Raw genomic sequence first — 27,965 nt, 5'->3', positions numbered from 1 at the left:
GGGCCCGGCCCTGCAGATAAACTCGCTTTATTTTAGTAGCAAAGAGCTGAAAAAGTCAGTTCTACCTGGAGTCAAACAAAGTGGGGCTGGGGGCCGGGGGGCCCCCGCCCCCCTCACGCCTTGTTGAGGGTCCAGAGGGGGTCGAGCATGCTGAGGGGGTCGTCGCTGGGCCGGGGCGCCCGGAGCCCCTCGCCCGGCTGTGCCTGCAGGAAGTTCTGCTTGTTCATGCGCTGCTTGCCCTTGAGGGACGCGTCCAGGCTGAAGGCCTCGGGCGTCAGCGAGGCCAAGAGCTCCAGGGAGGAGGAGGAGGAGGCCGGGGGGGCAGCGGGGGGCTCTGGCGGCCCCTCGGGACTCTCCCCCCCGACGTGGTTGCTGCTCTCAGTGTCACCCGATGCCTCGGGGAGGGGCGGCCGAGGGGCGGGGGGCTCGGGCTCGGGGGCACCAACGCCATCCACGAGGCCGTCAGGGATGGCCAGCGGCACCTCGGGCTCCACGGGGTCCGGAGCGGGGCCGGGATCCGCCCCCCAGCCCTCCCCGGGCTCGGCGCCGGGCCCCCCCGGTTTGATGCTGAGCTTGGCGATGGTGGCCTGGATGGAGCTGATGGGCACGTCCCCCCCCAGCACCAGGTCCTGCGGGTCCTGCTGGAAGTACAGCTGGGGGAGAGCGGCCCCGTGAGCAGCCCCGGCAGCGGCAGAGCTCCCCAGGGCCGCCCGGCACGCCCCCACACCCACCTTGGGGGAGGTGCTGCTGGGGGGCTTGGCCAGGCTGGGGCCGCCCACGCCGTGGCGCAGCAGCACCTGCTCGGCGTGCAGCAGCACGGCCTCGAAGCAGAACTTGAGGTGCAGCTGCAGGGGAGAGGAGAGGGGACACGGTGAGGCCCGGGGGTGCGGCCCCACGCCCCCGGGGCCGCAGCCCCCCGCAGTACCTTCTCCTGCAGCATGTGCTTGCGCTGCTGCCGCATCCGCCGCACCAGCTGCGCCAGGTCCGGGATGCCGTTCCCGGCCTCCACCTCCTGCACGGCGGCGTACAGCAGGCAAAAGGCGCCGGTGCGGCCCACGCCGGAGCTGCGGAGACACCCCTGAGCCGTGACAGACACCCCGAGCCCTGACAGACCCCCCCGAGCCGTGACAGACACCCCCGAGCCGTGACAGACACCCCCCCCGAGCCGTGACAGACCCCCCCGAGCCGTGACAGACACCCCGAGCCCTGCCAGGCCCGGGACAGGAGGGGGAGCCCCCTCTCTCTCTGCCCCGGCCCGGCTCACCTGCAGTGCACCACCACCGGGGTGTGCAGCGGCCGCTGGTGCAGGTAATGGCCGTGCACCTCCTGGATGAAGCGCAGGAGGCTCCCCTTGCTGTCGGGCAGGCCCCTGGGGTGGGGAACACACACTCGCTGGGGGGGCTCTGCACTCAGCGCCCCCGACGGGCCAGGGCTGCCCAAACACCCTCACCAACCCCGGAGCTGCCCCCACAGAAGATCAGGGCTCCCAGGGCCTCCCGAGCCTCCCTTTGTCCCCACCACGTACAGCTCAGGCCAGGAGGTGAACTGGAGGTGGGCCACGGTGCGTTTGAGGCTCTGGTCCCGGTACTGCAGCGTCAGCATCCGCTCCACGTGTGTGGGGGTCACCCGCAGGCTGGTGAGCACCACGCTCAGGGGGCCGTGGGCCACGGGCTGGCCCCGCTCCGACGGGAAGTACCGGAGCACCTTCTGCCGGGGGAGGGGCCGTCAGCACGGCCCGGGGAGCCTCGGGCCCCGCAGGGCACCGGGCAGGCTGTGCCATCCCCGGGACCCCGCACCCGGGACAGAACGCACCTTGTCCAGCTCCTGCTCGGACACGAGCATGACGACCACGGACACCTTCTGCTCGTAGATCATGAGCCAGAAGTCGGCGGCGGTGCCGAGCAGCGGGGCCTGGGTGGCGATGAGGGCGGGGCAGTACGGGGACAGGTCCTCCACGCGGCTGGCGTTGATGTAGTCGTCCTTGCCCGAGCGCAGCACGACGCGGTTGCGGTCGTAGGGCATGATGTCCTGGTGCCGGTTCTTCATGGAGTAGCAGCGGGCGATGGCGATGGAGCGCTGCCGGGCGTCGCGCTCCTGCGCCTCCTGCAATTCCTTCCAGAGCGCGTCCAGCTCGGAGCCGCCGCCGGGCGCGGGCCGCTCCAGCCGCTCGGCCAGGCCGCGGAACCGCTCCAGCTCCGCCAGCAGCCGCCGGACGCGCTCGGGCTCCGCGTACGGGTCGGCCTCGATGAGCTGCACGGCCCGGGGCCGCTGCCCCTCCTGCGCCCCCGCCTTGGTGGGCTGCAGCAGCCCCCCGGGCGCGGCCGAGCCGCCGGGCTGGCTCTCGGGGCTGGACGACAGCAGGTCGGCGGGGCAGGGGCTCTGCCGCGGGAACGGCGGCTCCGCGGGGCCCGGCGGGGGCAGCGCCGGAGGCGGCCGCGGCGCCGGGGGCTGCATGGGCAGGGCAGGGGACGGGGACGGCGCCGGGGACGGGACCAGCGGGCCCGGGACCACCACGGAGCCCGGCAGCGGCCCGGGAGAAGGGGCCTGGCTGGGCGGAGCGGGCGCGGGCGGGCCCAGGGCCATGGTGCCGGGGGGCAGCTGGGCGCCGGCGGGGGCCGGGCTGGGGCAGAAGGGCAGGGCGGGGGAGGCGGGCGGCACCGGCTGGAGCCCCCCCAGGGCCGGGGGGCCGCTCGGGGCGGGGGTCCTGGGGAAGGGCACGGCCCCCGGGTGCGGGGCCAGGCCCGCGGCGGGCAGCTGCTCCTGCCCGGGGAGCTGGTAGAGCTGCGGGGGCAGCGGGGGCTGCGCCGGGGCAGGCGGGGGCAGCTGCACCCCCGGAGCGGCGAAGCGCTGCTGCTGCTGCTGGGGGAACTGGGCCGGGGGCGCCAGGGGCACTCGGGGGGCCTGCTGGAAGGGCAGAGGGGCCTGGGCTCGGCCCGGGGGCAGGAAGGGCCCCGGCGGGAACTGCTGGGGGCCCTGGGCGAAGGCGGGCGGGGGCTGTGCCGGGGGGAAGGGGGCCGGGGCCGGCGCCCCGAAGGGCTGCACCCCTCCCGCCGTGTAGGGGAAGGGCGCCGGGGCCCCCCCCGGGCGCTGAGGGGGCAGGAAGGGGCCGCGGGGGGGCACGGAGCAGCTGGAGATGGGCGCCTGGACGCTGTCCACCGTGGTGGTGGCCGGGCGGGCGCCCGGGGGCTCGTGGCCCCCCAGCCCCGGCTGGGCCCCCGCGGGCGCTGCCCCGGGCACGGGCGGGCGGAGCGGGGCGGGGGCCGGGCCGGGCTGGCCCAGGCCGTAGGCGGGGGCGGGCAGGGCCCCGTGCTGGGGGGACGAGCGCGGGGGCGGCACGTGGGGCCCCCCCCCGAAGGGCGGCTGAGCCGGGGCGCGGATCAGCGGCGCGGCCGGGAAGAGCTGAGGGGCGGCGGGGCCGGGGGCGGGCCCGGCCGGGGCCGAGGGCTGCAGGAGCTGCCCCGGGACCCCCCCGGGGGCGGGGAAGGGCCCGGGCACGGCGGGAGGCCCGGGCAGGCGGTAGTGCCCCGGGAAGGGCGGCGTGGCGGCCAGGGGCGGCAGCGGGGCGCTGGCCACCCCCCCCGGCAGCAGGTAGGGCTCGGCGGGCCGCAGCCCCCCGGCCAGGGCGGCCAGCGCTGGCGGCGGCAGCTGGGCCAGGGGCCCGGGCAGCAGCTCCGGGGGGAGGCTCCGCAGCTCCTCCGGCAGCTCCGACAGCACCAGGGAGCCCAGCTCGGCGGCCTCGGGGCCCCCGGCCTCGTCCAGCGGCTTCTTCTGCAGGGGGGGCTTGGGGGCCGTGGGCCGGGGGGGCGGCTGCTTCTTCAGCTCCCTGGGAGGGCGGGGGGCTCAGTATGGGTGCTGCTCCCCACTGGCCCACAGGCACCTGCCGCCCTCCCCCTGCCCCCAGACCACCACCCACAGCTCCCGGCGCCCTTCTCCCCCCGGGGGTCTCTGTGCCCACCCACCTCTCCAGCAGCTGCTGCCTGTGTGCCTCGCTGGCCTGGCACGCAGCCCGTGCCCGCTCCAGCAGCTTGGCCACCTTCCCCTCCAGGTCCGTGTAGAAATCCTTCCCCTCCTGGGACTTCTTCATCAGGTCCTCATAGGCCTCGTAGGAGGCCACCAGGGTCTGCACGGTTGTGTTCCACCTAGGACAGGGGCACAGAGGGGCTCAGCAGGACGCAGTGCCAGGGTGAAGGTGGGCACCCAGCTCCAGGCACCCGTGGGACCCTCTGGTTCTCACTGGGATGGGCATCAGGACAGGACAAAGCCACCGCAGCCCCAGCAGTGGGGCGGGACAGGAGAAGCTGGTGGTGGCCCCACACCTGTCCCGGGGGGTGGGGGCTGTTCCTGAGCACTGAGACCCCCCCCTCACTCACTTGTGCTCCACCTCGGCCAGGGCCTTGCGCACGGCCGCGTATTTGACGTTGGCGTCGGTCAGGGCCTTGAGCACGTTCTCCTGGGCAGCCAGGTTCTGCTCCAGGTACACCTTGAGCTGGTCGTACTTCTTCAGCTGCTCCTCAAAGAGCTTCTGCAGGGACACGGGAGGGTCGGCGGGGCTGTGGGACAGAGCGGTCCCCGAGGGGGACACGGGGGTGTCCCCAGGCCCACCTTCATCTCGGAGCGGTCGGTGGTGACCAGCGAGGTGGTGATGTCGTCCTTCTGGATCATCTCCCTCAGCTGCTGCTCCAGGGACATCCGCTGGTCCCGCATCTCCTGCACCTTGGCCAGGATCCGCTTCAGGTTCTGCAGCACCTGTTTGTCATCTGGGGGTGGGGCGGGGTCAGGGCCGGGGCCGCTCCCAGGAACCGCAGGGAACCCGCGGGGTGGCATCTGCGGAGCCAGGCCTTGGCTGGGACAGCTTCTGTCCCCTCTGTCCCCAAACAGGGCCCACAGGGTGGGATCTGTGGAGCCAGGCCTTGGCTGGGACAGCTTCTGTCCCCTCTGTCCCCAACAGGGCCCACAGGGTGGGATCTGCGGAGCCAGGCCGTGGCTGGGACAGCTTCTGTCCCCTCTGTCCCCAACAGGGCCCACAGGGTGGGATCTGCGGAGCCAGGCCTTGGCTGGGACAGCTTCTGTCCCCTCTGTCCCCAAACAGGGCCCACTCTGCACGTTCCCCGCGGGCAAGCCCCCATCGTGCTAACACGGACAGTGCCAGTGCCAGGTGACACACGGGGACATCCAGGGGGGCACAGAGAGGGACAGCCCTGCCTCCCCCAGCCCTGGGGACACACAAAGGGTACAGCCCTGCCTCCCCCAGCCCCCGGGGCAGGACTCACCTTCGGAGAGCGTGGGGCTGGGCAGTGCAGCCCGCACCTGCTCCAGGGGCCCGCCGAGCAGGCGCAGGTTGCCCAGGTGCAGGTTCATGGCGCGGTGCAGCTCGGTGTTGGTGAAACTCGCCTTCTCGTGCAGCTCCAGGTACTTGGAGCACTCCTTGCTGACCTCGGCCAGCCCCGGGGGGGACGCGGGGGCCGGCGGGACCCTCCCCAGCAGCTCCTGCAGCTTCCGCTCCTGCGCCTCGTCCTCCTCCAGCAGGTCCCGGATCTCCTTCAGCGACGCCTCCACGTCGGTGAAAACCCCGGAGAGCACTGGGGGGGCACGGGGGGCTGGTGGGTGTGGGGCCACCTCCTGCGTGCCCCAGGCTGCAGCCAGGCACGGACACGGCAGCTCCAGGGATAAACCCGGCTGTGGGCAGCCAGAGGAGGGACACGGCAGCCCAGGCATTGGGGTGAGGGGCACCCCTGCCCTCGGGGTCATCCCCCCTCCCATCCCACAGGGAAAATGCTTTGGGATTCAGGAATTGATGCCAGTACAGAACCAGCCATCGGTGGGAACATTCCCAACACCTTGGGCAGGGAGTGATGCTAGCCCCAGGCACCCCAGCCCCAGGCAGGGAGCAGTGCCAGCCCCCAGGGACCCCCAGCCCCAGGCAGGGAGCAGTGCCAGCCCCAGGCAGGGAGCAGTGCCAGCCCCCAGGGACCCCCAGCCCCTGGCAGGGAGCAGTGCCAGCCCCCAGGGACCCCCAGCCCTTGGCAGGGAGCAGTGCCAGCCCCCAGGGACCCCCAGCCCCTGGCAGGGAGCAGTGCCAGCCCCCAGGGACCCCCAGCCCCTGGCAGGGAGCAGTGCCAGCCCCCAGGGACCCCCAGCCCCAGGCAGGGAGCAGTGCCAGCCCCCAGGGACCCCCAGCCCCTGGCAGGGAGCAGTGCCAGCCCCCAGGGACCCCCAGCCCCTGGCAGGGAGCAGTGCCAGCCCCCAGGGACCCCCAGCCCCTGGCAGGGAGCAGTGCCAGCCCCCAGGGACCCCCAGCCCCTGGCAGGGAGCAGTGCCAGCCCCCAGCCCCCTCACCCTGCATGGACTGGACGAGGTTGCGCACGGTGTCGGGGCGCACGCTGAGCGCGGCGCATTTCTCCATCAGCACGGGCGGGATGTGGTTGTACATGTCCAGGTTGTCCACGGTCTCGGGGTCCAGCTGCATGGAGTCCATGAACTGGCTGTGGGACACAGAGGGGCCCCTGAGGGGTGGCAGTGTCCCCGCTCCAGAGGCTCGGGAGCAGCAGGACCCCGTGGGGCAGAAGGGCCGGGCCCCTCACGTACTCCAGCACTTCGTTCTTGGCTTCGATCTTGGCCATCACGTCCCGCAGCAGCTTGGCCTTCTCCTCGCTGGGACAGCACACAACAGAACAGTCCATGAGCACAGGGAAACAGCCAGCAGGCCCCCAGCCCCAGCTGCACCCCGCCCTGCTGCGGCTGGAGCCCGGACACACCTGCGCAGGGCTGAGCAGGACACACCTGTACAGGGATGAGGCCTCGTGGGCAGCCATGGGCACCAGCTTGGCAAAGATGTCGGGGCCGGTGACCGCGGGGTCCGTGGGGTTGACGGGCAGAGCCTTCACCAAGGGGGCACCTGAGGGACACACCCGGGCTGGGACAGCTCTGAAGGGCTGCTCCCCTCAATCCCTGCAGCTCCCTGTCCCCTGAGGGCTGCTCCCCTCAATCCCTGCAGCTCCCTGTCCCCTGAAGGGCTGCTCCCCTCAATCCCTGCAGCTCCCTGTCCCCTGAAGGGCTGCTCCCCTCAATCCCTGCAGCTCCCTGTCCCCGGGGCTGCTCCCCTCAATCCCTGCAGCTCCCTGTCCCCAGGGCTGCTCCCCTCAATCCCTGCAGCTCCCTGTCCCCGGGGCTGCTCCCCTCAATCCCTGCAGCTCCCTGTCCCCTGAAGGGCTGCTCCCCTCAATCCCTGCAGCTCCCTGTCCCCGGGGCTGCTCCCCTCAATCCCTGCAGCTCCCTGTCCCCAGGGCTGCTCCCCTCAATCCCTGCAGCTCCCTGTCCCCTGAAGGGCTGCTCCCCTCAATCCCTGCAGCTCCCTGTGCCTGGGGCTGCTCCCCTCAGGCCCAGCAGCTCCCTGTCCCCAGGGCTGCTCCCCTCAGGCCCAGCAGGTCCCTGTCCCCGGGGCTGCTCCCCTCAATCCCTGCAGTTCCCTGTCCCCAGGGCTGCTCCCCTCAGGCCCAGCACCTCCTTGTCCCCGGGGCCCCCTGACCTTTGACAGACTGCAGAGTGTCCAGTGCAGGCACGGCCTCGTGGTAGATGAAGTCGTTGTCTTTTTTGGCTGAATTATACCTGGAAATGGGAAGTGATGCTGGGAGAGAAGGAGCAGGGGAGCAGGTGGCATTCCTGGCTCCCTAAGCTTGCTCCCAACGGGCTCAGCCCCCCTGACTCTCCTGGGACTGCTCCATCCATCCATCCATCCATCCATCCATCCATCCATCCATCCATCCATCCATCCATCCATCCATCCATCCATCCATCCATCCATCCACCCATCCATCCACAGGCCCTGGGGCAGTGCTGGGCTCTGCACATCAGGACACCTGGAACGCTCCCCAGGCTCCCTGCCCACCAACATTCCCAACTCCTGGAAAAGGCTGGAGACACCCTGGGGGCCCCACAGACTCACTTCCCACCAATGACATCCATGGTGAACCTCAGGGCTTCCTGCACGGTCTCAGGCTGGCCCTGTGGGAGTGAGAGTGGGAATTCCTGTCCGAGCATTCCAGATGGGATCAGAGAGGCCTGGAGAGCCCCTGGAACCGACCCCAGCCCTGCTCCTCCTGCAGCCCAGGGCCCAGCTGGGGGGGAAGCCCCCAGGGCCAGAGGGCAGGAACACACCTTGGCCAGCTTGATGGCTTCGTTGAGCTTGTCCAGAGCGCTCTGGAAGTAGATGACCTGTGGGAGAGAGGGAGCTGGGTTGGCATGGGGGGCACTGTCCTGGCTCTGCACAGGGCCACAGCTCCCCATGGCCCTCCCAGAGCACCCAGGCCCTGGCAGGACACAGGACACAGCTGTGGATATCCAACCTCTTCCAGTACACAAGCCCCTTCCCAGGACCCCAATCCAGAGGCTGGAGAGGATGAAATGGGATGACACAGCCCCACTTACCCTCTCCCCAAACTTCTGCTGCTCCTCGGCCTGTTTCCCCATGTGCAGCTGGAAGAAAACTGGGATCAGAGCTCTGTAACTCCAGGGAGAGCTGTGAGAGGGGGAGGAAAGCCCCAGGGAGCAGCCAGGCTGCTCCAGAGCTGGCAGGAGCACCCCAAGGTGGGGTGGGAGCACAGGCAGAGCCCCCCAGCCCCAGCTCCCCTTCACTCACATGGGCCACAGCAGCAAAATAATAGATTTTCATTTGGACCAGCTTCTTCCAGTCCTTCTGGATCTTGCCCAGCAGCGAGGCTGTCTCTGAGTTCTCCAGGGCCCGGCAGGCCTCCTTGTAGTAATCCACCACCTGTGGAGAGGGACAGGGAAGAATTCCAGAATTCCAGATCCCAGGGGAACCAGGGCAGGGCAGGGGAATCACCAGCAGCAGCCCAAGGACTTGGATCACCCACAGGAATGGTTGGGGGAACTCAGGGATGTGTTTGGGACCACACACAGGGACTGTCACCAGCCCAGGCTGCTCCAAGCCCTGTCCAGGGGCACTGGACACTTGGACACTTCCAGGGATCCAGGGGCAGCCAAGCTGCTCTGGAAAATCCAGCCCAGTCCCTCACCCAGCTCACAGCCAAGAATTCCCTCCCAATACCCCCCACATCTCCCATTCCCTGTGCCCTGTCACTGCAGGCCCTTGCCCCAAGTCCCTCTGCAGCTCCTGACCCCAGAGCAGGGGGAGCAGGGCCCTGCTGGCAGCAGCTCCTGGAGCTCACCTGGGCACTGATCCGGGCCACGAGGAAGCTCTTCCTGTTGTCCAGCATGGACTTCTCCAGGAGACACTCCTGTGCCTGGCCCTGCCAGGGACAAGAGAGGAATGCTGAGTGTCCCCAGCCCCTGGGACAGCCCAGCCCCCTGGCAGGACCCACTGACTCCAGCTCCTTTCCCAAGGGGTGGATGTGGCACAGGGAATAGCAGCCCTGAGGGCGCTTGGAGAGCCCAGGAATGGCACTGAGCCTTCCCTGACCCCCCAGTGCCCCCCAAAACCTCCTTCCCCCCACCCCGGGAGAGAGCCCAGAGCCCACAGAGAGCCCCTGGGGGACACTGGGGTCCTGTGCCCTTGGATGCATGGGCAACACCAACCCCACAGACACACTGGGGGGGTCCCAGTGCCAGCAGTGCCCCCAGCCCCTACCAGCATGAGGTTGATGTTGAGGCTCAGGATCTGGTGGCTCATGTCCACGCTGTAGGAGTGTGGGAAGTGATCCCGCAGGTAGGTGAAGGCACCAGCAGCACACTGGAAGTGGGTGCAGGAAACCTTCATACCCTGAGGGGATGGAATTGTTGGGTTTGGAGAAGACTTCCCAGATCATGGAGTCCAGCCAGCCCCCAGCACTGCCAAGGCCACCCCTGACCATGTCCCCAAGTGCCACATCCACATGGTGAAGGGCTTTTAAATCCCTTCACCAATGGGGACTCCAGCCCTGCCCTGGGCAGCTGTGCCAGGGATGCAGAGCCTTTCCAGGAGGAACATTCCCAATACCCCAGCTGAGCCTCCCCTTGAGGCCATTCCCTCTTGTCCTGTTCCCTGGGAGCAGGGCCTGACCCCTGGCTGTCCCCTCCCCTTCCCCAGCTCTGCTCCAGCAGCCCCTCAGTGTCACGAACCCGGACACCCCAAACCCCAGAGGTTCCAGGTTCCTCCCAGTGCCCAGCACAGGGACGGTCCCTGCCCTGTCCCACCCAGCTGGCACTGCCCAGGTGCCCCAGAGGGACAGAGGGGTCGTTACCTCCTCGGACACGCGCTTGTCCATGGCTCCCAGCATGGAATGCAGAGCTCCTGTGGGGACAGGCAGGGGCTCAGCGGGGCAGGGACACCCCAACACCCCTGGGAAGGGGGGCTTGGGCCAGGGAGCCCCAGGGCTGCTGGAATCAGGGAGCTCACCCAGGTTGTAGAGGACACAGGCCTGCTCGTACTTGATGTCTTCGTGTGTCACCGCCTTGCCCGAGAAGATCTCAGTCCTGGGGGGAAGGGGCACAGGAGAGGGAGCAACCAGGGATTCTCCCAGGAGCAGGAATTACTGGGAACCCCATTCCCCAAGGGTGCCTGGGACTCCCCTCGGCAGGACCCCATTCCCCAGGGGCTCCCCAGGGCAGGACCCTGTTCCTCAAAGGTCCCCTGTGATCCCCCTGTGCCACCCCCGGCAGGAGCACATTCCCCAGGACATCACTGGGCCAGCCCTGTGCCACCCCAGGCAGGACACTGTCATCCCCAAGGGGTTCCTGGGATCCCCCAGTGCCACCCTGGGCAGGACCACATTCCCCAAGGGGTTTGCAGTTCCTGGAGCAGCCTTTTCCCAGGAAATGGGCATGGTCATATCCTGCACAGCTCAGCCCCCCATCCCAGTTCCCGATACCCCATCCCATCCCATCCCATCCTGGATCCCACACCCCAGTCCTCCCATCCCAGATACCCCATCCCGGATCCCCCATCACAGCCCAGCCCCACATCCCAGCCCCCCATCCCATCCCAGATCCCCATCCTATCCCATTCCATCCCAGATCCCCCATCCTGGATACCCCATCCTAACCCATTCCATCCCAAATACCCATCCCAGATCCCACATCCCATCCCATCCTGATCCCCCATCCCAGATCCCCCATCCCAGACACCCTCATCCCAGCCCTCCCATCCCATCCCAATCCCAATCCCATCCCTCACCATGTGACAGGCACGGCCGCCTCCTGGCCCTGCCCCATGGGGATGCGGCTCTGCAGGAAGTGCAGCTGCCCCAGGTACTTGCGCAGGGTGCTGCAGCCCTCGAAGTCCCGGGGGACGCTGACGGCGCTCTGCGAGCAGGGAGGGGAGGGACAGAGTCTGGGGACACGTTCTGGGCAGGAACGGGAGCTGTCCTGCAGGGGAGGCCGAGCCAGCAGCACCGGGAGCAGGGAGAGGCTCGGGGCACACGTTCCAGGCAGGAACAGGAGCTGTCCTGCAGGGGAGGCCGAGCCAGCAGCATGGGACAGGACAGGGCTCCTGGAAAGCCTCGGGAACAGCTGAGTGCTCCCAAAAACGAGCCCGGGGGAGGGGGATGGGGAAATGAGGCTTTGCACCCCCAGCACGGCTCCCAGGGCTGGGAGATCCACGGGAGTTGGGTGTCCTGGGGCACACAGGGGAGGAAGGAACAGCAGCAGCACCTGGGAAGGTTCCCTGCCCTCCTGCCTCGAGAAATCCCAGCGCTGGGCTGGGGCTGTCTGGGCCCCCCTGCTTTGGGGACCCTGGGGCCAGCACCAGGAGCTGTCCCTGCTGCCCCCCGCCAGCAGCTCATGCCCCTGGATCGCTGGGATCACCCACGGGCTGCTCCGTGGGCCACGGGACGGGCAGAGGAGCAGCCCCAGCCCGGGGGGTCGGCACGGCCACCCCAGAGCCCCCAGGGTCCCCCCAGGGTCCCCCCTCACCTGCCGGAGCAGCTCCAGCTTCCGCAGCTCCTCGTTGTAGCTCTCCGGGTTCTCCCCATAGTTCTTCAGCACGAACTGGGAGACGGGAGAGGCTGAGCGGCCCCGGAGCCCCTCCCGGCCCCGGAGAGGCCGCCGGGCGGCGGGGACACCGAGACGGGCGGCGGGGACACCGAGCCGGGCGGCGGGGACACCGGGCCGGGTACCGGGCAGTTTGACGCCCACGGACGGCTCAGGGGATGAGATCAGGGAACGGGATCGGGGAATGGCTGAGGTTGGAAAAGGGACTAAAGGGCGGAGGGAAGGTCCCCCCGGCCCCAAAGTGTGCTGGGGACGCTCCCAGGGGCCGCCCGTGTCCCCCGCAAAACAGCGAGAGGAGCGACACAAGGCTGGGGATCCCCCCAGTCCTCCCCATCCATAAATTCTGTGGCACAGGAAGCGGCGGACAGGGGTGGAGCTTGTTTCCAGCCGTTCATTAAGTGACTAATTAATTACCCGGCCCCCGCGGGGGTGGCACGGACACGGCGGCTCCGGGCAGGGGGGTCCCGTCCCTCGCTGCCCGCCCCGATCCAAACCCCCAGCTCCGGGCCCGGCGGCTCCAGGGACCCCCCAGGCATCCCGCCCGCCGTTCCCCCTGCCCTGGCCCTCCGAAGGCAGCGGGACCTTCCCGGTTCCCTCCCGGCCCCGCCCCGCCCAGGCCCCGCCGGCCCTCCCCGGCCGCACCTTCTTGACGGCGGCGTTGAAGGCGAACTCCCCGGCCTCCTTGAGGTCGAGCCAGATCATGGGCATGCGGGGCACGGCCTCCATCCCGGCCCGCTCCCGGCACGGCACGGCCCGGCCCCGCTCCCGGCGCGATCCCGGCACGGCCCGGCCCGCCGGAACCGCGCGCGGGGGCTCGCGGGACACCGAGTCCGCGCGACACTTCCGGGCCCGTTCCCATGGCGACGCCACGCCCCGCCCCTCGCGCCCGTTCCCACGCCCCACCCCTAAGAAGGGGTGATCGTGCGGCCACGCCCACCCGGGCGGGACAAGCGCTGTTGCCATGGGGACGCCTCGCCCGCTGATTGGAGGACACGGACGTTGTCACGGAAAGGCCCCGCCCCGGAGGCGTGGCAATTACCATGGCAACAGGCCACGCCTAGCCCCTCCCTTTCAAGGCTCCTCTATTGGGGTGCCGTTAATTAATGACCCGCTAATTACCGTTCTCCCCACCTCCCGCGGCCCCCCAGGGTCGGGTTGGGTATTTGGGACTCCAGGACGCCTCGGCGGTCCCAGGGACACCTCGTTCTGCCCCAGGGCTGTTCCAACAACATGGATCAACCAGGGTAACAGGAGCTTATCCAACAATATTCCAGTAACGCATTTAACCCGTTAACGTAACCATCTGCTCTGTTAATTATCTGATGCATTAATCTAGTTGTTTGAGCCATTAGCAGAGCTCTTTGATGGATTCTGGTACCCCAGCAGCTTCCAGGATCCCAGCAGGAGCACACCTGAACCCCTGCTTCCAGCTGGGAGCTGCGCCCTTCCTCACAGCCAGTGTGTCCCTGTCCCGGCTCTGCAGTCGGGCCCGAGGGACTGGGGACACCAGGACCCAAGGACATTGGGACACTGGGGTTCAGGGAAATGGGGCTACCTGAGCCTGGGACATGGGGACAGCAAGCCCAGGTGATCATGGGGACATGGGATGGGCTCCTGCTCCCCTGGGGAATCTCAGCTCCTGCACCTGGAGCATCCCCTTCCCCTCCCACTGAATCCCTATTTTTATCCCTTTTAGGCAAAACCAGAAAATAAAAAAGCTTTGGAATCAAACACGTTAAAACTACAGGGTCACGTTTAATTCCCTGACTCTGGTGTTGCTGAATCCTCCTGGTTCTTCCACAGGGAATCTGCCCTGCTGCTCCAGCCGCTGGATAGATCCCTGTGGGATAACAGCACGGCCTGGGAAGGGCGGCCTGGGAAGGGTGGGCTGGCAGGTGACACCCAGCACACACCTCCTGCTGGCTCATTAACAGAATGGTTAATTACAGTGACAACAGCCTGGCACCCGCTTCCTCCTTTCCTGGAGGCTTCATGATGCCTCTGTATCACCACAGAGGGAGCCTGCAACGGGAAAGGCAGGAGTGTCAGTCACCCACCCTGCTGCCCTTGGATCCCGTTCTCCCCAAATCCCACTGGGCCTGCGGTGTCCAGACCCACCCTGGGATGTCCAGGATGTCCATAACCACCCTGGGATGTCCAGGTGTCCATAACCACCCCCGGGATGTCCATAACCACCCTGGGATGTCCATAACCACCCCCAGGGTGTCCAGGTGACCATAACCACCCTGGGATATCCATAACCATCCTGGGATGTCCATAACCACCCCCAGGATGTCCAGGATGTCCATAACCACCCTGGGATGTCCATAACCGCCCTGGGATGTCCATAACTGCCCTGGGATGTCCATAACCACCCTGGGATGTCCATAACCGCCCTGGGATGTCCATAACCACCCTGGGATGTCCATAACCGCCCTGGGATGTCCATAACCGCCCTGGGATGTCCATAACCACCCTGGGATGTCCATAACCACCCCCAGGGTGTCCAGGTGACCATAACCACCCTGGGATGTCCATAACCGCCCTGGGATATCCAGGATGTCCATAACCGCCCTGGGATGTCCAGGATGTCCATAACCGCCCTGGGATGTCCATAACCGCCCTGGGATGTCCATAACCACCCTGGGATGTCCATAACCGCCCTGGGATGTCCAGGTGTCCATAACCACCCTGGGATGTCCATAACCACCCCCAGGGTGTCTGGGGTTTCCATAACCGCCCCCGGGAGGTGCCGAGAGCAGCCTCAAACGGCCCCAGGATGCTCTGGCAGCGCTGCAGGAATGGTGGGAGCCACGCCAGGCCCCCCCATGCTGGAGCCTGCGGCGGGAAGGGCCCGGGACATCCAGGCACGGCAGATCACGGGCCCTGTAGGAAGCACTGGCAGCTCAGTGGCACTCCAGGAGTGCCCTGCTGGAGCCAGGGGTGACACGAGGACAGCCCAGGGCCTGGCAGGGTCCCGGGAGCCGAATGTGCCCGACATTCCCGTGGCATTCCGGCCCTGCAGACCTCCCTGGGCAGCCAAAGAGCACGGGCAGAGCCGGGGCTGACCCTCACCTGGGCAGTGGTGTCAGCAAGTAACTCCTGCCAGGATGGAGCTCCATGTCTCGGTCACAGCATTCCCATGGAATTTCAGCCGTGGGAGACGAGGGGCTGAGGCCTTAGTAGCCTTAATTAATCAAAACTACGCTAATTACGGTTCTAGGTCCCTTGAATCCATTTCCTTCCTCCCAGTGGCTTCCTGAAGCGCTCTGGGTCCTTGGAGCAGGAGCCTGGAATGGGGAAGGGTAGGAATGTCACGGGCCCCACCGCGCCCGAGGGTTTCGGGCTCCCGCAGTCCTCCCGCGTCCCACCCAGCCCGGGCATGTCCGAGGATTCTATGACCGCGCCCGGGAAGCGCCGGGAGCGGCCTCAAACGGCCCCGGGATGCTCTGGCAGCGCTACAGGAATGGCAGGGGCCACGCCAGGCCCCCCCATGCTGGAGCCTGCGGCGGGAATCCGCTCCCAAGGGAGCCTCGATCCCCGGGACGGCCCAGGAAAGCCCTGGCGGCCGTGCCCGGAACGCACCGCACCCCGCGGCCCCTCGCGAGCGCGGCGGGGCCCGATGGGCGGGAAGCGCCGCACCCCGCGCGGCCCCGGGAGCCATCGGAGGTGCAGCGGCCCGCGGAGGCGGCCCCGGCGGCGGGAGGCCGCGGATGGCGGTGGATGCGTACGGGCCGCCATCCCCTCTCACCTACTGCTGCGGCGGCCATGCTGAGAGAGGGGGCGCTTGCTGATGACGTCACGGACATACCGGGGAGGCGGGATCAGCGTGTTTAGCGCACGGGTGGGCCGGGCCAAAAAGGGGGCGTGGTCTGAGGTCCCTTGTGTGGTCTCATTGTCACATCACAATGGAGGCGGGGATATGGGCGCGGTCTCACAATGATGGGCGTGGCTCGCTGTGCCGACCGTTTGGCGCAGGCGCACTGCGCTTGTCTCCCCCCGGCGGCGGGACGATGACGTCACGGAAGGCGCCGCCCAAGATGGCGGCGGGGCCGAGCCGCGGGCGCTGAGGCGGCGCCGGGACCGGGACCGGGTTTGGAACTGGGACCGGGATCGGGAACGCCACCGGGAGGCGGGGCTGGAGCGGGAACAGGGCGGGCCATGGCCGCCGCCGCCGCTGCCGCGCGTTGAGGCCCAGCCGCTCACCCGGGCCGGGATGCCCCGGGGGGGGCCCGGGCCGCCGCCGGAGCCATGGAGGAGGAGGGCAAGAAGGGCAAGAAGGTGAGAGCGGGGACAGAGGGGCAGCGGGGTCGCGCTGTGCCCCCAGGGGAGGCTCAGCCCGGGCGGGGCTGCCCCCTCCGCCGGCTCAGAGCCCCCCGGCGGTGGCCGGTGCCCCCCGGTCGTACCCGGTCCCCTCCCGGGGCTGTTCCAGAGCCCCGTCCCGGGAGGCACCGGCTGCCGCTCCCCGGGACAGTCTGCCCGCATCCCCTTCCCCAGAGCCCCCAGCCCGGAACCTCCCGCTGTCACTGAGGACTTGGAGAAGGTTATTAATTGATGGGGTTATTAGTTATGGAGCGATTAATTGATGAGTTTGCTAACTTATATAAATTGTTACTGATACGAGTTAATTTAATTCATGCATCTGTTAATTGATGCCTTTCTCATGTCTCCGGGCTCAGCAGCTCCAGCCATGCCTGTGTTGCCCTGATTTCCCTCCTTCCAGCCCATTTCTGTGTCGCTGGGAGAGGCTCAGCCAGAGCTGCTCTGCACAGTTGGAGCAGGAGGATGGAGCTGATCCCAGCGTTTGGGGGGAAATTGGGGATTTCGGGAGCCCCTGGCCTCGCAGGGAGCCCAGAGGTGGCAGCAGGATCCTGCTGGAGATGAGCAAAACATTTCCAGAATGAGTGAAGTTGAGTGGGATTTTTTGGGAATTGGCCCTCAGGCTTCCCAGACAGTCAGGCTTGGGAATGCAAGCCCCGTGATGCCATCAGAGACAGGATGGTCCTGCTTTTGGGAAGGAGTCAGCTCCCAGGGCTCCAGGGGGTTTAGGCAGAGCTCAGGTGTGCCTCACCTGCTCCCTGGGGCACCCCACTGTGTTTCCTGGCACTGGGGAGAGTCTGGATCCTTCCCCCCTCCCTTCCCCAGGGACACGTTGGGCTGGCCCCCCTAACCCCGTTATAATCCCACCTGGATAATCCCACCTGCATTCCCTCTGATCCCTAAAGCCTCCTCAGGCCCTTTCCCAGGGCTGGTCCCACTCCTGTCCTGTCCCAGTCCCTCTGGAGCAGGGCTGAGCTGGCACCTGGCAGTGCCGTGGCTGTGGCCTCTCCTCAGCTCCTCTCCTCATGGCCTTGGGGAGCTCCCTTGCAGTGAGTTTCCCATGGTTCTGGTGGTGATTGACCCCTGGAGCTGCTGCCTGTGGATCACCATTGAACTTGGACAAGTTGGCTGCAGAGATGGGCAGATCCATCCTTGTCTTCCCCAGGTGTTCCAGCTGCAGGGAGAGCTCTCCTTCCTGCTTTTCCCACTCTCTGGATCATCCCAGCAGCACTCTGAGCTGAGGGGAAGGCCTTGAGTTCCCTCAGTGCTCATCCAAAGGGAGCTCAGAGCAGCTTTGCTTGGGATAAGGAGGAAAATCCCAGCCTGGCTTTGGGGCCGAGTCCAGTCCTGGATAAAACCTGAACTGGTTTAAGCTGGAGCCCTGGAATTCCCTGGGTCTCACTGTGGTTATCCCAGTGGGAAGGGGGAGCTGTCTGGGATGAAATCCCATTTCCCACAAGTCCTGGGAGGCAGGATGGATCCCTCTGGAATTCTGCCCAGCCACGGGTTGGTGTCACACCTGAGCCCCAGGTGAGGCTGGATGCTCCCAGCCTGCCCATTCCCAGGAACAAGTGGGGGTGGAGGTGAATTTCCTGGGAGTGATTGCCCTGCTGCTCTGCCTCCACGATCCCTGCCAGGGACCCAGGCTTTCCCTGAGGGAATTCCCTGTGCATTTAGCTTTTAGTGTGGAATTCCCAGCTTCTCCAGCTCGGGGGTGCCCTGGAGGACTGAGGCTGGTGCCTTTTGCCTCTCCCAGCAGCTCCTTCTGCCTTTCCCTCCTGAAACATGGACTGGCTGAGCTTGGGGTTGCATCTTTGGGGGACATTCTTCTTGAAATTCCTTTGTTATCCCGAACTTCCAGCCCTGTGCCTGGGCTGATCCCAGCATGGGCAGCAGGAAATGGGGGATTCTGCCCCTCAGGTGAGACCCCACCTGCAGAGCTGCCCCAAATCCACCAGCACAAGGACCTGGAGCTGCTGCAGAGATCCAGAGGAGGCCCAGAGCTGCTGCAGGGCTGGAGCCCCTCTGCTCTTTGGGATAAAGTGGATTTTGGCGTGTGCATGGGATGCAGGGGGAGTGTGGATGTGCTGGGAGGGTGGGAATTGGGGTGGAGGAACTTCCACTGTCCCAGGTGCTCCCAGCCCTGTCCAGCCTGGCCTTGGGCACTGCCAGGGAGGCAGGGGCAGCCCCAGCTGCACAGCCCATGGACCCAGAGGGCTGTGGGATCTTTGGGGTTGGGAAAGCCTCTGGGAGCAGCACCTGGGATCCAGCTGGGTGTTGGAACAGAACAACTCCAAGCTTGGGAGAGAAACCAGGGCTCAGCCTCCCTTGGCACGGGGCTGTTCCCTCCTGGGTGTGGCTGTGGCAGAGCATGCAGGACTGGGGGTGTTCCCAGGGATTTGGGGGTGCAGGAGGCAGGGTGGGAGCAGGGATTGGGCTCGTGCCCTGCCGTGGGTCCCTCCCCAGCTCAGTGTGTCACGTGGCACACAGGAAGCCGTGGCACTTCCTGGCCCCGAGCGCCTCCATTGCAGCACCCCAAAAGGAGGAGAGCCTTCCCTCATTGCCTGCTCCCCCACAGCTCCCCCAGAGCCCCTGCAGCCCCCCAGCACGGCTCCTGCTCCCGGGGGGTTCCATGGAGGACGAGGTGGGTGCTGGCCTTTGGGGTGCCCCAGGAGCAGGAGCTGCTCCAGGCTGCGTCACAGCCCGAGCTGCCTCCAGCCGGGGCCTGGGGGCCCCGCTCCTGCCCAGGACAGCCAGGGGGGCACGGAATCCTCCCAGCCCGAGGGCTGCAGCCACATCCTGGAGGGAAAAGGGGCTTTCTCTGGGTTGGGGTGGGCTGGGACCCTGCCTGGTGAAAGGGGAAGTGTCTGGGTGCGACCTCGGCCCCGGTGGCACTTTCCTGCCTTGCTCTGCTTTGGAGTCCTGAAGGATTCCTGAAGGATTCCTGAAGGATTCCTGAAGGATTCCTGTGGAACTGAATCCTTAGGCACTGGCAGGCAGGATTTCAGATGGGACATCCCAAAGCTGGAGAGTCCCCAAATGTCAGTTCTTGGTACACTGACCTGTTGTGTCCAGGATTGCCTTGTCTCCAGAGCCCAGCCCCTTGGCAGGATGATGGAATATCCTGGATGCTCTGTGTAGGGATGCTTCCCCAAAATCCACACTGCTGCTCCTGAGGCAGGGCTGTGGAGCTCTTTCCTCTCCTCTCTGTCCTGTAAGATCCCTTCATTTCTGTCTCCCTGATCCAGGGGATGCTTTTCCAGGCCAGGCTGTCCACAATGTCCTTGTGTTTCCTTGTGAGCTGGTAATTCCCATTGTCCCAGGAGCTTTTCCTTGGGTTATAATTAATTAATCCACCACTGGAAGCATGTTCTCTGCCCCTTCAGATCCCACATTCCTTTCCTTGCCCCTGAGGATCAGGAATGCAAGGGTGTGGTTGTCCTGAGGGGTGGGAAGCAGAGGCCACCAGGGAATGGGACACTAGAGTCACATGTCCAAGGAGTTCCTAGATCCAGCCATGGATCTGTCTGCTCCAAACACCCCCTTCCCCTGGGAGAGCTGGAATTGGAGCAGTTTGGGGATGTTCCCAGTCATTTATCTGGTGTGGAGCTTGGTGAGATCCACGTGGCATTCCCATGCCAAAGGACAGCTGTGTGTTGGCTCCAGAGGCTTTCCAAATCTAGCACTGCAGAGTTTAGAATTGCCCATTTTCCCCAGGGAAATCCACTTTCTGTGTCATTTTCTCATTGTTTGGAGTCTCCTTGGAACCTTCCTGCCTGTTTTTTGGCATTCCTTGTTGAGTTGCACCATCAGATCCTTAGGGAAGTACAAAACCATGGAGAATCCCTTTGAATCTGTTATTCACCTGGAATATATAAAATCCAATATAAAATCCAACTCCTCCTGTATGTAGGAGTTGGATTTCTCTTACCTTGAGAAGGTTGAACACTGTGATTTTGGGGAAAAACCACCATGTTTTGGTACTGGGAACATTCAGCACTTGTGTTGTGTCCCAGGACACAACAGGAAAAGGGATTTCTCTGGAAATCCGTGGATGTGTAGCTCCAAAGCGGGTGTTGTCCATGGGGCGGAAGCAGCAGGATGGGATCGAGGGTTGCCGGGCAGGAGGGGCTGTGGGACCCCCAGTGCCCGTGCCAAGCCCATGCTGACCCCGGTGCTGTTGCTGTCCCCAGCCTGGCATCGTGTCCCCGTTCAAGCGCGTGTTCCTGAAGGGGGAGAAGGGCCGGGACAAGAAGGCCCAGGAGAAGGTGACGGAGCGGCGCCCGCTGCACACCGTGCTGGTGGCCCCGCCCGACCGCGTGGAGCCCGACCTGCTGCTCCACGACTACATCGAGAAGGAGGTCAAGGTAGCCACGGGGCCTGCTCCTGGGAACCCCTTCCTGATAGCCCAGCTGGCACTGGGAACCCCATCCCCCTTGTGCAGAGCTCCTCTCCAGCTCTGCTGCAGCCCCCCAGGCACTGCAAGGGGCTCTGAGCTTTCCGTGGGGCTTCTTTTTGAGCATTCCCACCTCTCACCCATCTCCAGTTTTCCTTAGAGCGTCTCCATGGCTCGTTTTGCCATGTCCAGGATGGTGTCCATGCTGTGGTAATGGTTTGGCTCTTCTCTCCCAGTATTTAGGGCAGCTCACTTCCATCCCGGGGTACCTGAACCCCTCCAGCCGCACGGAGATCCTGCACTTGATCGACAATGCCAAGGTGAGCGCTCAGCTGCTCTGGGACTGCCTCCAGCAGGTTCAGATCCAGGCTCCCAGGGCCTCCTCAGCCCTGGGCCAGCTGCTGCTCTCCATCCTGCTGCTCCCAAAGGGCAAACACCCCTGGGATGGATTTCCCAGAGAAGCTGTGACCCCATCCCTGGAGGTGTTCCAGGCCATGCTGGATGGGGAGCAGCCTGGGGCAGTGGAAGGTGTCCCTGCCCATGGCAGGGAGCTGGATAATCCTTCAGCTCCTTCCAGCCCCAGCCATTCCATGAGTAAATCGATGGTGTTGCTGGTGTTGCAGAGATCCCACCAGCTCCCGGGGCAGCTGACCCCGGAGCACGACGCCGTCATCAGCCTCTCTGCCTACAACATCAAGCTGGTGTGGAGGGACGGCGAGGACCTGATCCTCAGGGTGCCCATCCACGACATCGCCTCCGTCTCCTACATCCGGGATGACTCCGCACACCTGGTCGTGCTCAAGACAGGTGAGCTGTGCCCATGGAGCTGGGATTGTCCTCTGGGAGCCACCTGGGACAGTGGGAGATGTCCCTGCCCGTGGCAGGGGGTGGGGCTGGGGGATCTTCAAGGTCTCTCCAACCCAGAGCATTCCATGAGGGTTCCATGATGACACCTCAGTCCCTATCCTGTGCATGTCACACCTGCATGGTGTGGGAACATGGTTTGGGGAGTGTGGGGAGCCCCCTAAATGAACTGCAACAGGGGAGGGCTGAGCCAGGGATTTATCTGAGTCCAAACCTCATAGAGAGGCTGTGGAATAAAGGAATAAACGCCTCGGGGGCTGGAAATCTGCTGATGGAATTCTGAGCTGTGAAAACAGCCAGACAGCTGTCAAACCCAGCTCCAAACTGGAGGCTTTTCATCCCATTCTCCAGCTTCAGGGCTCTTGCTCACCTGCAGGACTCCTTCCCACCCCCTCCCTGCCCTGGCCTGGCCTCACCTGTCCTCTCCCCTCAGCTCAGGATCCCGGGATCTCGCCCAGCCAGAGCCTGTGTGCCGAGGGCTCCAAGGCGCTGACGTCGGGCTCGCTGTCAGAGAGCGCAGGGGGGCCCCTGGAGTCCTGCTGCCTGGTGGTCCTGGCCACAGAGAACAAGGTATGGATGGCTCTCACTGCTCCATGGAGCCCTGGCAGTGCCCCAGCCTGGGCTCAGAGTCATTGGGATTGCTGGGAGGTTCTGGCTCTCGGGTCGTGGTGATGGTGGAGCCACAAAATCCACAGTGGCCAAGTCCTGTGCTGTGTCTGGGTCCTTCCCTGCTCTCAAACCTCGTGGGACACAGATTTAGGGATGCCAGGTGTGGTTGGGCCTTGCTGGAGCACTTGGAGAAGGACTCCTGATCCCTGTGCCAACCCTGGGGCACAGGAGGGTCTCCAGGAAGTGTTTCCCTTGGTCCCTGTTGTCCAGAACCTTCTGCAGCAGCACAGAATCCATGAGGACAATCCCACAATGGGGTTTTGCTGATCGGGGTGTTTTCCCTGTGCTGAGCTGGGAATTTGTTTCATCCAGTGTCAGGATCCAGGGATTCCAGTCTCAGCCTCTCTGATCTCCACTGAGGATGGAGCTTCACTGCCCGCATTCCCAGCTCTGACATTCCTCTGGGATGAGCCAAAATCCCAGGGAGCTGCATGGGGGAGCCTCAGCACAGAACGGGGGGCTCCAGGGTCGATGCTGGAGCATCCCAGCTCCTGCTGCTGGGTGGGAGAGGGTGGGGATGCTGGGAGGGTCCTGGGCTCTGTGCCCTCCCTGTGCTCGTGGGGGACCAGCACCCGTCCCATAGAGCCAGAGGGAGAGGGGATATCCCTGCGTGGGCTCTGCCACGGCTCCCTGCTCGTCCCCAGGTGGGTGCTGAGGAGCTGTGCTCCCTGCTCAGCCAAGTCTTCCAGATCGTTTACACCGAGTCCACCATCGACTTCCTGGACCGCGCCATCTTCGACGGCGCCTCGACGCCCACGCGGCACCTGTCCCTGCACAGCGGTGCGTGTGTCCTGCTGCGGGGCTGCTCCTGCCCCCGGCACCTCCCTGGGGCCACACAGAGTCACAGCTGGGGGTGACTGGGCTTGGGAAAGCCTCAGGAGCCCCCTGAGCCCACCTGGCACCTGTCCCTGCACAGCGGTGCGTGTGTCCTCCTGCAGGGCTGCTCCTGCCCCCAGCACCTCCCTGGGGCCACACAGAGGCACGGGAGTGGTTGGGGTTGGGAGAGCCTCAGGAACCCCCCAGGGCCACACACAGCCCCAGCCAGGGGTGGTTGGGGTTGGGAGAGCCTCAGGAACCCCTCAGGGCCACACACAGCCCCAGCCAGGGGTGGTTGGGGTTGGGAAAGCCTCAGGAGCCCCCAAGCCTGGCCAGCCCCCAGCACTGCCAAGGCCACCACTGACCATGTCCCCAGGTGCCACATGCACAGGGTGGGGACTCCACCCCTCTCTGGGCATCCTGTTCCAGTGCCTGACCACCCTTTCCCTGAAGGAATCTTTCTGAGATCCAACCTGAACCTCCCCTGGCACAACCTGAGGCCGTTTCCTCTTACCTGGTCCTTCATTCCTGGCCTCCTCCCTTCCAGCCACGTCAGAATCACTTTGTGTCTCTCCTGGCTTGGGAAAACACCGAGTTCATGCCTCTCACACTCCATCTCCCACATTTTTCCCCTGCAGATGACTCTTCCACCAAAGTGGACGTGAAGGAGCCCTTCGAGGCGGATGCCAGCACTTTGTGAGTGATCCCTGGCCCCTGGGGCTGGGATTAACCCGGATCTGCTGCCCTCAGCACCCCAGGGAGCTCAGCTGAGCCTGGCCAGGCCTGGGGGGCTTGGCACGGATCCTGGGCCTAGATTGTTCTGCCCTCAGCATTCCAGGAGTCACATCCCTGTGTCAGCACGGTGCAGGGTCAGCAGCTGGAGCTGGGAGCAGGGTTTTCCCCAAAACTTGTTATTTGGGAAGCTTCTCCCTCCTGGAAACATCAACAGCGTTTGTGGGATGAAATCCTAACACACAAACCATTGGTTAACATAGAGGGGTACTCTAGGAATGTTTGACATGGAGGAATTGGGAACCTCGTTGAAAATTGCACATTTAAGCCCAAGGTAGGGAGCGTGGGGATTTTTCCCTGTGTTGCTCCCAGCAAGGAAGCAGCCAGAGGGATAATTGCCCACAGAGGGCTTTGTTGTCACTGTCACCAAAGCATTGTTCAGTTCCCTGGGAGTCGTGGGGTGCCCTCAGGGCTGGGGGCTCCCAGAACCATGGGCTGTCCTGGCGTGGGAGGCACCCCAGGGATCCTGGCCCTGCACCAGCCCCCCAGCCGTGCCAGCAGCACCTCCCAGCCCCCAGGGCTGCCTGGAGAGCTGACCCTGTGCTGGCTGTGTCAGTTCCTTTGCAGACACGCTGGAAGCAGGGGACACATCCCCGTCCTCCTTCTCAGCCCGCCCGTCCCCACACGTCACCACGGCCAGCGAGAGCGAGCTCAGCACCACGGCCACCGAGCTGCTCCAGGACTACATGATGACGGTGGGATTTGGGCTCTGGGATTGGGATTTGGGGGCAGGATTTGGGGCTGGGAACAGGCCTGGGGGCAGGGACAGGGCTGGAGGAGCAGCTCATCCTCGTCCTTCCCAGCCGGGCTGGGCTTGGAGGGCCTGATCCTGGGCTCTTGTCATGGAACCATGGAATGGTTTGGGGGAAAGGGGCTGTGAGGATGATCCCATCCCATCCCATCCCTGCCATGGCAGGGACACCTTCCACTAGCCCAGGCTGCTCTGTGCTCCATCCAACCTGGCCTGGGCACTCCTATGGGTGGGGCAGCCACAGCTGCTCTTGGAAGCCCATTCCAGTCCCTCACTACCCTCCCAGACAAGAATTTCATCCCAGTATCCTATCTAAATTGCCACTTTTCCAGTGGGAGCCATTCCCTGGGTCCTGTCCCTCCCTGCCTTGTCCCCAGTCCCTCTCCAGCTCTCCTGGAGCCCTTCAGGCCCTGCAAGAAGGGACTCTGCCTGGAGCCTTCCCTTCTCCAGGTGAACATTCCCAGCTCTCCCAGCCTGGCTCCAGCCCTCAGCAGCTCCAGGGCCTCCTCTGGACTCTGCCTGTCCCACAGGAGCATTTTCCCCCCACCCTTTTCCCTTTCCCAGCATGCAAGTCCCCTCATTCCCTGAGGCTCCAGGAGCCCCAGTGACCCCAGAGCCCAGCCCTGCTGTCCCTGCCCTGTCCCTGGCCGCCCCGGGGCAGGTGCCAGAGGCGTGTGCTGTCCCACAGCTGCGCACCAAGCTGTCCTCTCAGGAGATCCAGCAGTTTGCCATGCTGCTGCACGAGTACCGCAACGGCGCCTCCATCCACGAGTTCTGCATCAACCTCAAGCAGCTCTACGGGGACAGCAGGAAATTCCTGCTCCTGGGTGAGTGGAGCACGGCTCCAGGGCCAGGAGAACAGAGCTGAGGGGTGCAGGGGGGCCTTGGGGTGCCACCACCAGAGGAGAAACATCCCAGTCCATCTCCTGGGGGTCATGGTGCCCTCAGGAGCTGGGGGCTTCCAGAATCATGGACTGTCCTGGCTTGGGAGGCGCCCCAAGGATCAGAGCCCAACTCCTGGCGCTGCACAAACCCCCCAGCAATCCCAGCAGCACCTCCCCAGGCACCCCAGGGAGCTGTGGAGAGCTCACCCGTGCATTCCTCATTCCTGAGGGCAGCTGGGCCATCCAGCCCAGCTCATCCCACAGCTTCAGGCTCTCCTCTGAGCTGTTCCCTGCTCACACCTGCCTGTGAAGCACCTGGGAACCTCCTCCAGATCCAGGCACCCTAATCCAGACCTGGGAACCTCCTCCAGAGCTGAGACTCTCTCCCAAACCTAGAAATCTCCTCCAGAGCCAGGGAATTTAATTCAGACTTGGAAATCTCAGGCCAGGAGACCTCCTCCAGAGCAGGGATATTTAAACAACCTGGCCTCTGATATCCAAGGAAAACAGGTCAGGAACACAGAATCCTCCCAGGACAGGAGCAATGTCTGACTGCACCTGGGGCCTCTCACCTGGCCTCTGATATCCAAGGAAGAGGGAGTCAGGAATTTAAAATGCCCACAGAGCAGGAGTAGTGGGTCCCCCTCACCCCTGGGGACACCAAAGGGACAGGACAGTTGTCCCTGATGGGACAAATCATTGAGATAAGCTCAGCAAAGCCCAGCAGGATGCCGGGTGAGGAATTAGATGGTTTGGAGCTCAGAAAACCCCACGAGAGCCGATTTTGCCCTCGGTGAGCAGTGGCTGCAGTCTCGGGTGTGAATGAGTGGGGCACCCTGGGGGTCCCTGTCCCTCCCAGAGAGGCTCCCGGGCTCGGGAAGGAGCCGGGTGAGGAACCCTGGCACTCACCGTGTCCCTGCTGTGCCCGGCCCCAGGCCTGCGTCCCTTCATCCCCGAGAAGGACAGCCAGCACTTCGAGAACTTCCTGGAGACCATCGGCGTCAAGGACGGCCGCGGCATCATCACCGACAGCTTCGGCCGCTACCGCCGCTCGCTGGGCCCCGCCTCCGCCGCCAACGGCACCGCCGCCGGCAGCTCCGACGAGCAGTCCGTGCCCTCCGAGGAGGACGAGTGGGACAGGATGATCTCCCACATCAGCAGCGACATCGAGGCCCTGGGCTGCAGCCTGGACCGGGACTCGAACTGAGGGAGCCCGGGAGCTGCGGCCGCCGGGAGCGCGGGGCGGAGACACCCCCGGGGGGACAGGGGCTGCCCCCCGTGGGGACATGGGATGGGGACCCGGTTCCAGGGTGATCCTGGGATGTGGAGCTGCCCCTGGAGGGACCCCAGCACAGGGAGCTGCCCTCGGGGGGATCCAGGACACAGAGCTGCCCTCAGAGGGGACATGGAACACGGCTCTGCCCCAGGGGGACTCTGGAGCTGCCCTCAGAGGGGACATGGAACACTGATCTGCCCCAGGGGGACTCTGGAGCTGCCCTTGGAGTGGGACATGGAATGCGGATCTGCCCCAGGGGGACTCTGGAGCTGCCCTTGGAGAGGCCCAAGAACACCAGCCTGTGCCCTGATGGAGATCCTGGGGCATGGAGCAGCCCTTGGAGGGATCCCAGACCCCTCCTGTGGGATCTGGGGGCTCCACTGGGTGTCTGCACTGGCCCAGCCCCTGAACGGCTGCAGGGGCTCCAGCTGGGAAGTGGGGGGACAGAGCTGGATTTGGGGGCAGGTCTCCTCCCAGAGGGACAGATCAGCTCCTGAGCATGCCCCTGTGCTCCTGAGGGATGTGCTGAGTGCTGGGATCTGTTCCCAAGGGGCTGGATCTGCTCCCCCCACCCAGTTTACAGTTTGCACAGCGGCTCCCCCAGAACTGCCCCCCCCCAATGAAGTTTTACCACAATGTGAATTTTTTCACCCTCTCATCCATGGTACTGGAACATTCCTGAACATTCCAGCTGCCCCAGACTGGGATTGCCCCCAGTCACTGTCCCCCTCCTCACCCACCCCGGGGTGCTGCTGGGGAGAGGAGCTTGGTGGGACCCCCCTTTATCTGCATCCCCTGGTTGTGGGGGGGTCCCCAGATGGGACTGGGAGGTGCCATTACCCCACAGCCACACCCAGGGGCTCTGTCCCCTCCCTCCCCCCCTGGGGCCACATGCTGACTCAGCACTTTGGGAATCTAGAACATTCCAGAGGCCTCGGCCCCAAATGCCCCCAAATCCCTCTGCACCCAGCTCCCCCCGTCACCCTGCCCACACTGGGGTGTCCCCCCCCATTACCCCACTGGTGACCCCCCCCCATGCTTCCCAGGGCTATCCCAACCCCTCCTCCCTCTGGAATTCAGGTGTCCCAGGAGCTCAGGCACCTCCAGGGACTCACCTGGGGCACACAAAGTGTCCCCTCCTGCACCTTTCCCCTTCCAACACCAAGAAAATGGAGAGCAGGAGAGGGTCCCTGTGACACCTGGGATTTGGGGACCAAGAGTTCCCTCCCTCCCTCCCCAGCCCTTGGAGTTCTG

At 65.1% G+C, this 27,965-nt stretch overlaps 2 protein-coding genes, 1 long non-coding RNA gene and 2 other non-coding genes across 5 annotated transcripts; 1 reads left to right on the top strand and 4 right to left on the bottom strand.

Annotated features, from left to right (window-relative positions):
• Positions 1–11: 11 nt before the first annotated feature.
• On the bottom strand, positions 12–12,729 carry PTPN23 (protein tyrosine phosphatase non-receptor type 23). The gene is made up of 25 exons (XM_036396760.2): positions 12,586–12,729; positions 11,866–11,940; positions 11,129–11,256; positions 10,352–10,428; positions 10,197–10,246; positions 9,605–9,736; positions 9,186–9,266; positions 8,636–8,767; positions 8,425–8,472; positions 8,155–8,211; positions 7,943–8,001; positions 7,526–7,605; positions 6,781–6,895; positions 6,586–6,651; positions 6,337–6,482; positions 5,271–5,579; positions 4,603–4,757; positions 4,371–4,522; positions 3,960–4,139; positions 1,813–3,823; positions 1,526–1,707; positions 1,265–1,369; positions 926–1,064; positions 732–845; positions 12–653 (listed from the first exon to the last, which is right to left on the bottom strand). Exons 1-25 carry the CDS (start codon positions 12,667–12,669, stop codon positions 114–116), a joined length of 5,217 nt encoding a protein of 1,738 aa, XP_036252653.1. The 5' UTR covers positions 12,670–12,729; the 3' UTR covers positions 12–113.
• Positions 12,730–13,678: 949 nt separating this feature from the next.
• Positions 13,679–15,731, bottom strand: LOC118684409 (uncharacterized). Its single transcript, XR_004979832.2, has 3 exons — positions 15,695–15,731; positions 15,019–15,233; positions 13,679–13,965 (listed from the first exon to the last, which is right to left on the bottom strand). It is a non-coding gene; the product is annotated as an uncharacterized LOC118684409 (long non-coding RNA).
• On the bottom strand, positions 14,659–14,787 carry LOC118684436 (small nucleolar RNA SNORA9). Its single transcript, XR_004979840.1, has one exon. It is a non-coding gene; the product is annotated as a small nucleolar RNA SNORA9 (small nucleolar RNA).
• On the bottom strand, positions 15,324–15,452 carry LOC118684437 (small nucleolar RNA SNORA9). The gene has a single exon (XR_004979841.1). It is a non-coding gene; the product is annotated as a small nucleolar RNA SNORA9 (small nucleolar RNA).
• Positions 15,732–15,967: 236 nt separating the features above from the next.
• On the top strand, positions 15,968–27,353 carry CCM2 (CCM2 scaffold protein). Its single transcript, XM_036379231.2, has 10 exons — positions 15,968–16,224; positions 20,457–20,630; positions 20,896–20,979; positions 21,283–21,466; positions 21,957–22,093; positions 22,837–22,972; positions 23,647–23,704; positions 24,357–24,495; positions 25,240–25,378; positions 26,371–27,353. Exons 1-10 carry the CDS (start codon positions 16,195–16,197, stop codon positions 26,640–26,642), a joined length of 1,353 nt encoding a protein of 450 aa, XP_036235124.1. The 5' UTR covers positions 15,968–16,194; the 3' UTR covers positions 26,643–27,353.
• Positions 27,354–27,965: the final 612 nt, after the last annotated feature.

This window comes from Molothrus ater, chromosome 1, assembly GCF_012460135.2.
Source record: "Molothrus ater isolate BHLD 08-10-18 breed brown headed cowbird chromosome 1, BPBGC_Mater_1.1, whole genome shotgun sequence".
Classification (NCBI taxonomy): domain Eukaryota; kingdom Metazoa; phylum Chordata; class Aves; order Passeriformes; family Icteridae; genus Molothrus; species Molothrus ater.
The sequence above is the reverse complement of the archived record's forward strand: the minus strand, read 5'-3'. Positions and strand labels throughout refer to the sequence as shown.

Excerpts from the sequence above, each read along its gene's own strand:
- PTPN23 (XM_036396760.2), bottom strand. The coding sequence starts at position 12,669 with ATGGAGGCCGTGCCCCGCATGCCCATGATCTGGCTCGACCTCAAGGAG. Across the intron at positions 11,257-11,865 it reads AGCTGGAGCTGCTCCGGCAG|AGCGCCGTCAGCGTCCCCCG; the intron begins GTGAGGGGGGAC and ends CCCTGCTCGCAG. Across the intron at positions 1,065-1,264 it reads CCGGTGGTGGTGCACTGCAG|CTCCGGCGTGGGCCGCACCG; the intron begins GTGAGCCGGGCC and ends GTGTCTCCGCAG.
- CCM2 (XM_036379231.2), top strand. The coding sequence starts at position 16,195 with ATGGAGGAGGAGGGCAAGAAGGGCAAGAAG. Across the intron at positions 20,980-21,282 it reads ACTTGATCGACAATGCCAAG|AGATCCCACCAGCTCCCGGG; the intron begins GTGAGCGCTCAG and ends CTGGTGTTGCAG. Across the intron at positions 24,496-25,239 it reads TCCAGGACTACATGATGACG|CTGCGCACCAAGCTGTCCTC; the intron begins GTGGGATTTGGG and ends GCTGTCCCACAG.